Source organism: Solanum lycopersicum, chromosome 1 (assembly GCF_036512215.1).
Source record: "Solanum lycopersicum chromosome 1, SLM_r2.1".
Taxonomy (NCBI): domain Eukaryota; kingdom Viridiplantae; phylum Streptophyta; class Magnoliopsida; order Solanales; family Solanaceae; genus Solanum; species Solanum lycopersicum.
In genome coordinates this window covers 88,889,911-88,904,254 of record NC_090800.1, presented here as the reverse complement: position 1 = coordinate 88,904,254, position 14,344 = coordinate 88,889,911, and the positions used below count along the sequence as shown (strand labels likewise).

General features: G+C 34.1%; 1 protein-coding gene across 27 annotated transcripts in view; it reads left to right on the top strand.

The window, feature by feature from the left end:
• The window catches only part of LOC104645291 (uncharacterized), a 68,680-nt gene that overhangs the window by 43,350 nt on the left and 10,986 nt on the right, over positions 1–14,344 (top strand). For 24 of the 27 annotated variants that reach the window (XM_069292914.1, XM_069292909.1, XM_069292913.1 and 21 more), the window contains 5 exons: positions 87–147; positions 3,682–3,723; positions 3,964–4,003; positions 5,110–5,260; positions 8,376–8,439. In XM_069292914.1, coding sequence (XP_069149015.1) covers positions 87–147; positions 3,682–3,723; positions 3,964–4,003; positions 5,110–5,260; positions 8,376–8,439 — 358 coding nt within the window. Of the gene's footprint in view, positions 1–86; positions 148–3,681; positions 3,724–3,963; positions 4,004–5,109; positions 5,261–5,456; positions 7,833–8,375; positions 8,440–13,707; positions 14,340–14,344 lie in introns of those variants that run through there. The other 3 variants (XM_069292920.1, XM_019211824.3, XM_026027870.2) reach the window with 3 other exon arrangements.

The window sequence follows — 14,344 nt, the reverse complement described above, 5'->3', positions numbered from 1 at the left end:
TTTACGTCCATTTCCCCTTGCACTAGTACAACAATCAAATTGACCGTTTTGCCTAAATATTTGACGGTCACATTATTACTCTGCAGGTGAGAGTTGAAGTCCATACTGGTGGCTCCCTGACTGATAATTGGATAAATTTCTCATTTGGTAAGTATGCCTCAACTTGTGAATTAAATTAAGAAGATACAAGTATTAACTTAGAGCTGGCTATTTCCTAGGAAATATTCTTTAAAACTTTGGCTCCTTCATTTCTGATATTCCGGTGCTCTAAAAAACCACTGTACTGTGCTGTTTGGAAAGGCTCAATTATATTAAGGCAATGTTGCCCTGATAAGAAAGGATTTTAAAAAGAACAAACCACGTTTGTTTGATTATCAGGAAACAAAATTGTTATTTATATCAATAAAATCACTTAATCAATTTTTTTTTATGACATGACAAAGTAAATTATTTTTTAACGCCATGTTAACCTGAACCCATGTATTAAATAAAATAAAATTAAAGAAAATTCATTAAGAGATTTTTATGAAAAATACTTTTATAATATTACTTAATATTATTTTTCAAATTTCATAAATTATTTTTCAAACACAATTTTGAATTATCTTTTAAAGTTTCAACATGAGCTAACTATACGGTGGAGCTACAAAGGAAAAAAGTTGTCGAGTAGTGCTAAAACAAGAAGCTTCAGTAATAATGGAACACTTTAAAGAAATGACATGACTGGTGTAATGAATTCCAGAAAAGAGGCAAAGGTTTACCTTATTTTTTTTAATCAATAAAAAAATGATTTAAATAGACATGTTTTCAAATGATTTGTCAAATGTGTTGAGAGATATCAAAATTCAATGTCATCGTCCGCGACCAAAAATTCAATGTTTGCTTCTACCTCTTCCAATCTCTGTAGCCTGAATCACAGTTCCAGTGAACACTTACGCTTTTTCTAGTTGAAAATAACACTAATTTTTTGTTAATTTGTAGCATGAATCTCCACTATCTTTAATTTATGAATTTCATATAAAAAAATTATTTTTTCATGTTAATATTTTTGTAACAATAAATTTATTTCAGTGATTTTATTGATACAAATAAAAAGTTGAGTGATTTTATTGATACAATTAAAAAGTTACTTTTAACACACATATATATATATATGTATAATAGAACCTTATGCCCGCATACGTGGCGTCACCACAAATCAGAATTCACTTTTAATTTATTTATTTACTTACAAAATTAGTCTTGCGTTTCATGGAAAGTTGAGATATTTGCGAAAAGTTGTGATTTTTATGAGAAGTTACGACTTTGATGAAGAGTTGCGATTTTTATGAAAAGTTGTGACTTTATGAAATCTTGTGACTTAAATGAAAAATTGTGACTTTTATGAAAAGTTGTATCTTTTATAAAAGATTGTGACCCTTCTAAAGGGTTAAAACTTTTCCAAATAGTTGTAACCTTTCTGATAAAGCACAATAAATGAATAAATAATTGTTCATACTACCATATGTTGACTATAAATAGAGATATTTCTCTCATTTCAAAACAACAAAAATTCTGAAGCCCTTCTTCTTCACAATTAAATATTTGTGTACGTTACTCATGTTGAGTGGCTACATGATACCATTGCTTATGTTATAGATCAAGGTATATATTTTGCAATTTTTAGTTTATTCTTATATGTTATTAAGGATAAATTATAAGATGTAATAATTTTCATTTTTCTTTACATTATTAATCTTTTAGGTAAAATTTTAAGTATTATTTTATATATTCTGTGATATTAAATTCTCGCACGAAGCCCATATAGTTTTACTAGTGATGTATTAATTATTAGTATAACATAAGCTCAAAATCCTAACAAATAAATAATTAAACCATTCTAAAACTAATGAAATATTGGATAAGTAAATAAATAAGTGTAGTATCATTAGCCCATGCGTGTTTTTAAAGCCTTCATCTATATACATGTCTTCCATTTGGCAACTTTCTTGGCGTTAGAGGATTGAGGAAGATGAGGAGCCCAACGTCTATTTTCATGGCTTTTTGGAGTCCTCTTGCCGTAACTTTTCTTCCTTCTCCTCCTCGTTTTTTTTTGTAATGTAATGCCATTACATTGACATATTGAAATTGTTATATTGCAACTAATTGAAAATTTATAAAAGATTCAATATTCAAATTTATTTTTTTTGCCGCTTTTCATTCTAATGGAAATTTTTTTCAAGATTCTGTATTGAAATTATTTCTCATCCAAGATCATGTACCAAGACTGGATAATTTCGTTTTTAGACAATTAGGAGAACCCAAGAACTCACCCATATAAATATGTCAACTAGAAATTTCCATCCTAGCAAGAATGTCACTGCAATTATCTTTTGATAGTAGTATTTTGTTCAGTGTTTATTTGATGGTGTGGAGTATGCTTAGTTCTCTATTTGAGGATGCAGCTATTAGGTTGTGAATAAAACCTATTTGGGGTAACAGTAATTTGCTGCTTTCTTGGTTTTAATAAAAGGGTTTTAAAAGGAGTAATCTTCTTATTGGATTTTTATTTTGGGTAAACTGGTCTAAATATTATTTGTCGTGTTTTACTCACACTTGATAGCAGTTGAAAGGTGAGGGTTGGGTCACGAGTATGGTGTTTTACTGATATTTAAATATTAATGATAGATAACAATTGGTGAATGGAGTAGGAGTTGAGATATTAGTGGGAAAAAATGAGTCACTCCTAATTAGTTCGGAAAATTTTGGTGGTGAAAGAATTTCCAAGAATCTTTTCCGCCATTCCACAGATAATTTCAAAAGTATCTTTTTGCTTCCCAGAGTGGCAGGCAAGTGTGGCTTTTGAATTTGGAGAGAAAATTCGAGATATTCCAAACTTTGTTTTAAATATTCGAGAAAATTGCTAGAAGAATGTGAACAACCCATGAACTAGATGGGAAAACATAAATCTTATATGGTACGAAACAGAAGATCCCGTGTTCTGCATATACAAGCTCATTTTGCTGCATGGTTAGCAGATTGTATCATTGGCAAAAAAAGAGTAAGAATGTTTAGGCAATGAAAGGAAGTGCTACAGAGAGAGCAACTAACTTTGTATTTGGAGCGAAAGAAATTAGAAAATTGCGAACACCCAAGCAAGAGACAACTGGACATGTCCATGTTGTTTTGGGTGGACATCTTCACTCTCAAAATGTCCATTTTTAATGTCAAGAACTATGAACACATTCAGATAGATGTTTTCCACTGAATGCGAGGATTGATCCAATTGTTTTCCGACCCTCATTTTCAGTAGTTTCATTTTACATAGCCACATGATCCAGTATACTATTGTTTATCCTGAAACAAAGTATAATGCAAGACCGTACAGGTATAATGACACGCATATGTAAGTCAACTGCCCTTTGAGATGTCACAATGTAATTCTACAATGAGGTCCAGAAAAACTAACAAACTTGTAGGTAAGTACAGAGTGATAGACATCTGATTGACATATTCAATGCACCTAAAAGTAGAATTTGACATATCCAATTCATGGAAATTCCATCCAATAAAATGGAACCTTCCCAGGATCCCCCCCCCCCCCCCCCCCCGCACATAGTGAGAGCTTTAGTTCACTGGGCTGCCCTATTGAATCTTATTCATGCAGCTCAAACTTCACTTAGAGATTTGGATTTTCTACAGGAACATTCGTTGAGCAAGAGGCATTATCATCTGCCATTGGAGGTATAGACGTGGAGCATTCTGTAGTAATTGGTGATACGAGCGGCATTGCTCCAAGACCAATCTCATTAGGAGGAATGTATTTGTTCCTTGCATGAATTAGAGTAACATCTTTACCACGGTCTCGTATATTTTCAAATTCTGGTTCCTGTAGAATGTTATAAAGTTGCCTCTGGAGTCTTTCAACAGTTGACAAAATGTGTTGTCTAACCTTTGATCTCTTTCTTTTTGGGACACAATTAGGATTCCAGAAAGTGTCTTTATCTGCTTCTCCCAACAAAAGGTAAATGTTAGTGCACATAAAACAATAAAGTACTAATATAATAGATTTTTTATTTTAATTTGGTCAAGCTAGTATTATTTTTATGGTTAAGGTATAGTTGGACTGGTCAGTTTATATCTTTATTGAATCCAAATTACCAGAAATTTGTCAATTTCAGTTCATTGTATTAGGGGAGGTTAGTTCTCAAAATTTAGGGGAGACACTATAATTAATGGCCTATGAGAAAGAAACCAATTATTGTGCTTGTAGAATATCATAAAGCAATTACATCCCTACAGCTTATGTGGTAAAATCTTGAATGTGATTTGACATTACATAATTTGAAAGGCACATCACAGTAATCGGAAACGGCAAGAATTTCCTGCGTAAAAGAAAATCCAAGTATCATGATTCTTTTTAGTATTAATCACCAACATAAACAACCACTCGGACAGTGGGAGAATGCTGATAAAATTTTCGGTCTCACTGTCAAACTTGTTGCGTAGGATCTGTAGATTCTTCCCCTGTTTTCCCTCTCCTTTTTTTGGGGGGTGGGGGTGATTCAAATTTTTCCCATTTCTAATCAATAGAATAAGAGAAGTTTGTAGTTGGAATCTTTTGAATCAGTATAATATTCACTGCAGGATTACTTTTTGGGAAGGTGCATCTACAATGATTTGGTTGCTTAATTTCACCTATCTAATAATTTTCTTTGACCAAGGTCTCGTCTGCTAAGAGGAATATGGGATAACTAATCTTGGGTTTAATTTTAGCATGAGCTTATCCCATGTTTAGTTGGGTTAAAATCATGGTATAACTTATCCCGGAATTAGCTATACCGGGATTTTAGTGTTATTTTTATTCCACATTGAGGGTGGGATAACAATCCGGGATAACTCGTTCCCTAACCAAACGTGCCCTAAGAATTTTGCGCTTACTATCATGCAAATCAGAAGAAAGAAATTGGCCAGAGATGACTAGGAAGATATAAATTTTTCATTTTTTTATGACCTGTACACTTAAGAAAGGATTTGATTCAGAACATGTATCATATTTGCTGAGACAAGTTAAATGCTCGCTATATATGTGAAAGTGTTTTACCATTTGTTTCTTCCATCTGCGTGCAGATTGCCGAGGATGATCCTGCTGAAACTAAGCTTGGTATGTTATTCAGTTCCTCTCCAAGACAAGCTGAAGATCCTTCCTGTCCAGAAACCACTACTCCAACTTCTAGCCTTTGATCATCACGAGCTAAGAGACGCGTCGTCGTCTCAGAAGGTAACTGATAGCTCTGTGTTTCTCTGTTTGCATGTCTGGGAATATAGTTATGTAGTGGCCCCCTGCGCCACCTTGATCCACATGCATTGCATAGCACTGGTTTTTCAGGTGGCCCAGGTCTCCAATGGCGGGTTTCTGTTTGAGTTCAAGATTACTTAGTGTTTAAACTGGGAAAATTTGAATAAAATTCTTACAGGTATGAAACTAAAGCACAATGATCATTGACAATGAAGATCTACTGTAAAAAGGTATTGAATATATTGCAGGAGAATGGAATTGTCATGATACTAGAGTATGTATAGTATTAGAAATAAGAGGAAATTTCCTTGTGTGAAACATGCATAGACTTTTAGGTAATCCCTGAACACCATGTATCAGTCTTTCTTATTATCCCTAGAATACTCAACCTGGGTAACCCCTCAAGATCCCTACCGCCTCTCTTGTTGTTTTCTTGATGCAATCAATTGTTTTAGACCATATATTAATTGCAACCCCACTAGCTCTGCTTTCCTTTTTCGTCGTCTTAAACCTCTAATTATTCCTCCTCATCTAAGCTTTAATTAACGTCTTGTAATCAACCTTCTTGGCTTTTATTGTGCTTTGGACCTCTTCATTCCACCACCATTCCCTTTTGTGCCTCTCTGGATAACTCTTCGGGACCCCCTACACCTCTATTGTTACTTCTCTGATATAGTTTGTTGTCCTAGCCCGTACACCCTTTGTTTCCTCACTACTCTCTGAAATCCTCATAACCACTAACTTCTCTCCAATTTCCTAAGTGTTGGGTTGTAATCCCCTCTCTTGATCCAGTCCTTTCATGAACCTCAATCACATTTTCTAAGGAGCAAAGAATCTATCTGAATCTTAGCCACCACACTACAAAACGTCACCAAGTGCTCCTCCCTCTTCTAGAAACTGGAATTAGCTATGATCAACTCGATAGCTTTGTGAAGTATAAAAGCAAAACTCCATTTCTATCCCCAAGGCTGAAAGTGCCTCGTACTTCATCATATCCTCTCGAAGTTGTCCCTTTGTGACTATTAAAATCCCCTCATAAAATTGGTTTCGCAGTACACGGGATAACTCTCACGACCTCATCGAACTCCTCCCAGATCGAAAAAGATTTTTTTGACCTCCTTGTCTATACCCGTTTGCTGCACTTGTGCACTAATTAAGTTAATAGTTAGCCCTCCCAAGGCTAGCTTAATGAACATTAACTTATCATTCACCCTCTTAATCTCTGCCACTTGCTCCTTGAGTTCCTTCTCTACTTAATGCCTACTCTTTCTACTCCTCGATCTTCTCGAGTACCATAACTTATATCCATCTAGAACCCTCGCCTTGATTCCTACCCTTTTGGTGACTTGAACACAAGCTATATTGATCTTCCTCTTCATAAGAATCTTAACTAACTCTATTGACTTCATCGTCTATGTCCCTATGTTTCAAGAGCCAACTCTCAACCTGGATCTCTCTTGGAACCCTTACCACCCCTCCCCCCTTCCCGCTGCCAATCAAGTACATGACCATAAACTACATCAAACCCTGATGCCACTAATGCAAGTTGAAGAATAATCAAGTGTGCAATAAACCACAAAAAATGGGCAACCCATAAGGACAAAAAACCTAAATCTTAACATTGACAGTCACACAATTCAATGACGAAAATAAATGGAAGTAATAAGCTATAGAAAAGATATTGTTCAAAGTGAACCAAAAAATGCAGTAGTATCTGTAAGGATGCAGAAATAAATTCATGAATGCAATATCAGATGAAGGAAATCAGTTAACAAGCAAGTAACAATAAGGCGCTTCACAATCTGTAAAGGAAAAATCAGATTTAGACGGACGAATCTAGGATTTCTAGAACATGGGTGCACCACTAAAAAAAAGAAGGAAAAAATGTATTGAGTAGGAAGTGATTCCAAATCCTCTATGTAAATAACTAAACATTTACCCAAGTGCTCCATTTAGCCTTTTTATAGCATGGGTGCCCCCACATGATATCATGGGAGGAGATTTGGAACACTTTCCGGTCATGATGGGGTTGCACTTAGCCTGTTGTTCTTTTCTTTTGCCTTAGTGAGGGATGAATTGACATGATATATTCAATGGATGGGACTGTGGATTATTCCATTTACAGAAGAAATTGTACAGAATAACGAGACACGGGTTGGAGTTAACGAAAAATTATAAGTTTTGAAACAGATCTCAGAGATTAAAGTTTCAAGGTTAGCAAAACTAAAACAAAGTATTCCCCGTGTAACTTCAATGACGTAACACTTGAGGCAGAGGTGGATAGAACTTACTCTTGATGCCACAATGGAGACATGGACCTTGTCTACCCATAAGATCTGATTATGAATTATTTAGTTCAAATCAGGTTGAATTTGCTGCTGCTTACTTTTAGAGTTCGATTTGCTCTCAAAATCTAAAATGCTTGAGTGAGGTCACGGGTCAGTATATATATAGACAGATAAGAATTAGGTAGACTATATCTGGTCCTTTATATGGAAATATATTAATAATGGCAGATTTTTCATTAACTTTTGTGTATTCTGAATTTTTCTTTTTCCCCTATGACAGCTCATCAACTTTGATTACAGTAATTTCTGAACTATTTACACTATTAACTCCAATGAGAGAAGTCTTAGATTCTCTATCAAATGAAAAGGGGGTGGGAATTTGAGGCTTGGTGTGGGTGGGGTGAAAGCTGGATTTGGTGAATTTTCATAATTTTTGGCCTTTAATCTAGTGGTTGCTTATTAAGCAATGAATCTTAGGTCAAGGAAGTGTTGAACAGTTTCAAGATGATAATTCAAATATCTAAGAGTGAGCAGATAAAAGAGTTTTCAAATAATGACATATAATCTATGTTTCTCGGACTCTTCAAAAATATCAATGGGTGCATGTTGGATTCGCTTAAAGTAGTGCATTTTTGAGAATCCAACATGGGTGCAACATCAAAGTGAAGAGTGTGCAGATCTGGAAAAGAATGACTACATTCAATTTCTTTCCAACAATGCTTTTTTACATCCATTTCTGCCTGCACTAGTACATTAATCAAATCAACCGATTTGCCTAAATATAAGATGGTCTCATTAATACTCTGCAGGTGAGAGATGAAGTTTCTCGTACAGGTGGCTTTGTGACTGATAATTGGATTAATTTCTTATTTGGTGAGTATGCCTCAACTTGTGAATTAAATTGAGTAGATACATGGATTAGCATAGTGCTGGCAAGAAAGAAAACAAAGATTGTGCTTGTAGAGTATGTAGAGTATCATATAATAATTACTTTCCTACGGCTTATTTGGTAAAATCCTGAATGTGATTTGACATTACATAATTTGACAAGCACATCACAGTAATCGAACAAATGATAGGAATTTCCTGCATAAAAATAAATTCATGTCTCGTGAATCTTGATAGATGCTTATCAAGTTTTCTTAGAGCTTATGGTGTAAATGATTCTTTTGAATATTAGATACCAACATAAAACAACCAAGTGGAAGAATGCTGAAATTTTTTTCTGTCTCACGGTTAAATTTGTTGGTATATTCTGTAGATTCTCTTCCACTATTTTCCGCTCCCTTTTTTGGGGGTGGTTCCAATTTATCCATTTCCAGGGTGTGTTTGGTATGGAGGAAAATGTTTTCCTAGAAAATGTTTTCCTGGAAAACAAGTAGATTTTGGACTTATTTTCTCATGTTTGGTTGGTGAGTAGAAAATATTTTCCAGAAATGATTTTTAGTGTTTGATTTATTAATGAAAAATGTTTTTGAGAGACATCTTTTATTTTTACTCAAGTAAAAAATAATTTATGACATTAAAAATATTTTTTAAAATCAAAATTATCATTATTTTGGAGTGGGGGTGGGGGTAGTGGGGGGGGGGGGGGGTAGGAGCGAAAAAATAAAAATTGGAAGTTGATAGTATTTTTAAAAAGCAAAATTAATTTTTTGGGGGATTGGGGTGGGTGGGGGCTGGTAGGGGGGCTGGCCGAGAGGGGGGGAGGGGAGGGTAGGAGTTTAAAAATAAAAATTTGAAGTTGAAAATATTTTTAAAAAGCAAAATTAATTTTTTGGGGAAGGGAGGGGGGGGGGGGGGGCTGGCCGGTGGGGGGAAGATCAAGGATCCTGTGAAAAATAAAAAATTTGAAATTGAAAATATTTTTTTAAATTGATGTTTTTCCAAAAAAAAAATGTAATTTGAAATTGAATGAGAGCTATGGAAAATGTTTTCCTTAATTTTTGAAGGGAAGTCATTTTCCTTAATTTTGAGGAAAATGAGTTGATTTGGAAAATATTTTCCAAAACTTTTGTCCCAACCAAACATGGGAAATTGGAAAACATTTTTCAGAAAATGTTTTCCTTCATACCAAACACACTCTCAATCAATAGAATAAGAGAAGTTTGTATTTGGAATCAATAGTATTATTGGGTTAACTGTTTCTTTCTTTTCTTAGAATTACTCTATGGTAAGGTGCATCTACAATGATTTGGTTGCTGTCTTTCACCTATCTCATAATTTCTTTGTGACTAAGGGCTCGTTTGGTACGAAAGATAAGGCATAACTAGTCTTAGGATTAATTTTAGGATGAGCTTATCCCATGTTTAGGAGGGATAAGATCTAACTTATCCCCGAGGTAGTTATCCAGGGATTTAGTGTTATTTTTATTCCACATTGAGGGTGGGATAACAATCTCGTGATAACTCGTTCCCAGCCAAACGTGCTCCTAAGAGTTTTATGATTACTATCATGCAAAATTGAAGAAAGAAATTGGCCAGAAATTAAGCAGAAAGATATTAGTTTCCACTTTCTTAATACATGAATGCTTAAGAAAGGATTTTATTCAGAACATGCATCATATTTGCTGAGACAAGATAAGTGCTCTCTGTTTCTGGAAGTATTTTACCATTTGTTTCTTCCATCTGCATGCTCTGATTTTCTCTGTTTGCATGTCTAGGAATATAGTTCTGTAGTGTCCCCATAACGCGCCACCTTGTTCCATAAGCATTCCAGACACAGGTTTTTCATGTTGCCCAGGTCTCCAATGGGGGGTTTCTGTTTGAGTTCAAAATTAATTAGTATTTAAACTAAATCACAATGATCATTGACAAATTTAGAGTTGTCAATATAAGCTAGGCCCGTTGGGCTAGCCTGGCCCAATCCATGATTTGATAGGGTTGGGCTATGACTCCTGTGAATCATATCGACTCGAAGACGCAAAATTACAAGGTGAAAATGAAAAGCCAATAAAAGATGAAGGGGGAAAGAGAGAAAGAGAAGAAATGGGGTCATTTTTATTAGTTTAGGAAATATTAAGGACGTTAATGTAAATTAAGAGGTCAATGAAGATAACGACCAAAAGGCACTGACATTGTCAGCTTCATTTAACGGACTAATAGGGAGTTCAAACTTAGTTGGGCTTAGAAAATAAGCTATATATTATATTATATAGTATGATGAAATATCAAGATACATTGACTCTTGGCTTTTTAGAGTGGTTATACATAAGTTTTTTTTTTTTTTTCCTCCTATAATCTAAAATGTAAATATAATGTTCTTATAGTTTGGAGTATTTTAACATTTTACCACGATTTTTGGAGCCCATTTTTGAAAAAAAATGTTTAGCCCGGCCTGAATAAATCTACTGATTGTGGAGCTTGAGAAATATGGATAGGGCCGGCCCTTGGGCTAAATAGAATAGAGTATTATAAAAAGGGAAAACTACGCGGCAAAGCAAATACTCATCATAGCTATAATTTGCTATAATTACCACTCGCGACTAACATTATACATTGATTATGTGGGCTGACTTCGAGTTTGTATAATTAGTCACATTTGTATATGTATAATTCGCCTAGATATACAAATTCATATGTATAATTTACAATTATTTAACCTATATATGTATATATATACAATTCACCACTGTCCCACTCTCTGCCCTCTCTCGCTCGCCTTCTCCCAATCTCGCTTGTCATATATACAAATACATATGTATAATATATAATGGCTTAAGTCATATATCGTCATTTAAAGTTGTTCGCATATTTCATTTGAACACCTCAACTTATCTTTGTGCCTATTGAACACTTTATTTGTTCAAAAGTCATTTCTATTTGACACAAAATGCTGACATGTCAAGAAAGGTGTGCTACACTCTCTCTAGGCGCGTAAAGCAATTGAAATCAATATTTTCTTCTTCTTTTTCCAACTTATTTACTAAAACTAATGAAAATGGATAAAAAAAATGTACTCTTTCTTCCCTTGCTCAAGTCACACCCCCTGTACTATTCATATTGACCGTCTCCATAATTTTTTCTGCATAGGCGCACACCACACCACACCACACCTTCTCCTCCTTTCTCTTTTTCTCACCCTCTTTCGTTCTTTTTCTTCTATTTTGTTCCTTCTTTTTTTTTATGTAGATCTACATTTTCAATATTCTGGCAAACATCAATTCATTCCAATGGTAAAAGTATTAATTGGTTTTTTCTATTGGGTAATGTGGGAAGGTTTCGGTGGGTGGGTGGATCTTTTAGGGGTACAAAATTTTATTTTACTTTTTCATTTAAAATATATTTCTGAATAATTTTTTGGATTCAAACGACACATGTTATGATTTGATTCGTCCTTGTGTCATGTCATCGCAAGTATAACTCACACACTTAATATTTTTAGATGATTGTAAAAAAATGTTAAATAGGAATCAATTCGAAATGGTAAAAGTGCTCAATATATACAATCCTTAGTTGAGGTGTTAAAATGAATTATGAGGACAACTTTAAGTAGTTGTAGATGACTAAAGCCATATATAATTAAATACATATATAATTCACCTCTCGCCCACTCTCTGTCCTCTCTCGCTTGCCTCTCTCCTCTCTCTCCCAATCTCTCTTGCCATATATACAAATACATATGTATAATATACAATTATCTAACCAATATACATATACAAATTACCTTTCTTTTACTCTTCCCCCCCCCCTTTTCACAGTATCGCTAGCCTCTCTCTTTCATGTAAGATGTAACTACGAAATGTAATTATCAAACTATAGCTATGGAGAGTAATTAGGCTATTCTAAGAGGTTATATGTGAAAGTTCCCCTATTAAAAATAACAAGAGTCTAAACTCAAAATCACTTTTGAAGTTTGAAATTTACAATTTATATTTATAAAATATGTATCACATAAAATAAAAATTCCCCACTATTTCTAGGATCACTACATAGGTCGTAAGCGTATGAAATATTGTCATAATTTTTTTTCTTTATTATAATTATTGGAAAACAGTTAGATTAATACATTTGTTCAGCTAATTATGCTTAAATTTAAAATCAAACCTAATAAATATTATAAAGATAATTTTATTTGTGGATTTGATTAAATACTAGTAATACCAACAGTATGTACTATTATCTTGTCGATATTTATGATTATAAGTTTAAATTATAATTTTATTTAAAATATTATAAAAAAAATTACTTTTACCAAAGCCCACGTACTTTTGGGTTGGCCAATCATTTTCTAGCTCACAAAAAAAATGGGTTAGCCTGGCCTGACCCGTCAAATTTCAAAACCTGTATGGATTAGCCCTGATAGGGTGGGTCAACCCATATTAATAACTCTATTAACCATAAAGATTTTTCTACAAAAAAAATGTAGAGAATGTATTGCATGAGAACGAAAGTGTCATGACACTAGAGTATGTATAATATTAAAAACAAGAGGAAAGTTCCTTTTGTGAAACCTGCGTTGAGTTTTAAGGATCGCTTCAACTGTTTCTTTAATCACATTTTTATCACGTAAGGAACCATGCAAGAAAGTTGAACTTAGCCATAACCACGAGCTTATGTTTAGTTGTAAGATCCAGTCATTGCATAAACCTCTATCAAATATTCTAAGGAGTAAAGAATCTAGCCGAGTCTTAGCCACCACACTACAAAAGGTCCTCCCTCTTCTAGAAATTGGAATCAACTCTAATCATCTCAATAGCTTTTGCGAAGTTCAAAAGAGAAATCCTTCATTTCTATCCCTAAAGCCGAAAGTGCCTTGTACATCATCTAATATAACGGCGCTGCAATATATCAGATTAAGGAAATCAGTAAACGAGCAAGCAACAATAAGGTGTTGTGCAATCTGAAGGAAAAAACGAATATAGACAAACAAATCTAGGATTTCTAGAACATGGGTGCACCACTATAATAAGAAGGAAAAAATGTATTGAGTAGGAAGTATATAACCAAATATTTAATCAAGTGCACCATTTATGCTTTTTAGCATGGGTATCAACATATAATATTATTGGGAGGATTCTTGGAACATTTTTCGATAATGATGGGGTTGCACTAGAGATCGACCCTTAGCTTGTTCATTTTTGCCTTAGTGATGGATGAATTGACACTGTATATTCAACTGAAGGTATTGTGGTCTTTTCAGTTCGCAGATGACATAGTATGGAATAACAAGATACGACGTAGAGTTAACGAAAAATTGGAAGTTTTGGGACATATTTTACCAGGTTAAGCAAAAGTAAAATAAAGTATTCCACGTGTAACTTCAATGATGTAACACTTGAGGCAAAATTGGAAGTGAGCAACCACTCACAAATTTTATCCAACACCAAGAGCGGAAACTTCAAGTATCTTGGGTCAATAATTATAGGCTTATGATGTCGCACGTCATATTGGAGTAGGGTGGGTAATTTGAAGGCATTTCCGATATACTTTGCGATAAAAATGTGTTGCCATGGCTTAAAGGTATGTCGCATAAAGTAGTGGTTAGACCTATATTTATTGTATGGGGTAAGGGGGTTTTAATGCTTGTGGTGCATGTAAAAGCCCTAGTGAGTCACGAAGATTTGAATTTTGGGGAGAACATCATCTAAAAGTAAGGACGATGGTTGTCAAGAGATTAAATAATTGGGAACTAAATGTGCATGGATAGTAGACCAAATTCAAAATTTATCCTAAATAACAGCAGTTCATGTTAAACTGATGGTAGATGTACTGAAAATTAATTAACATTTGGCTCAACAGATGAGAAAATTATTGTACTCTATATTTACTTTTTAACA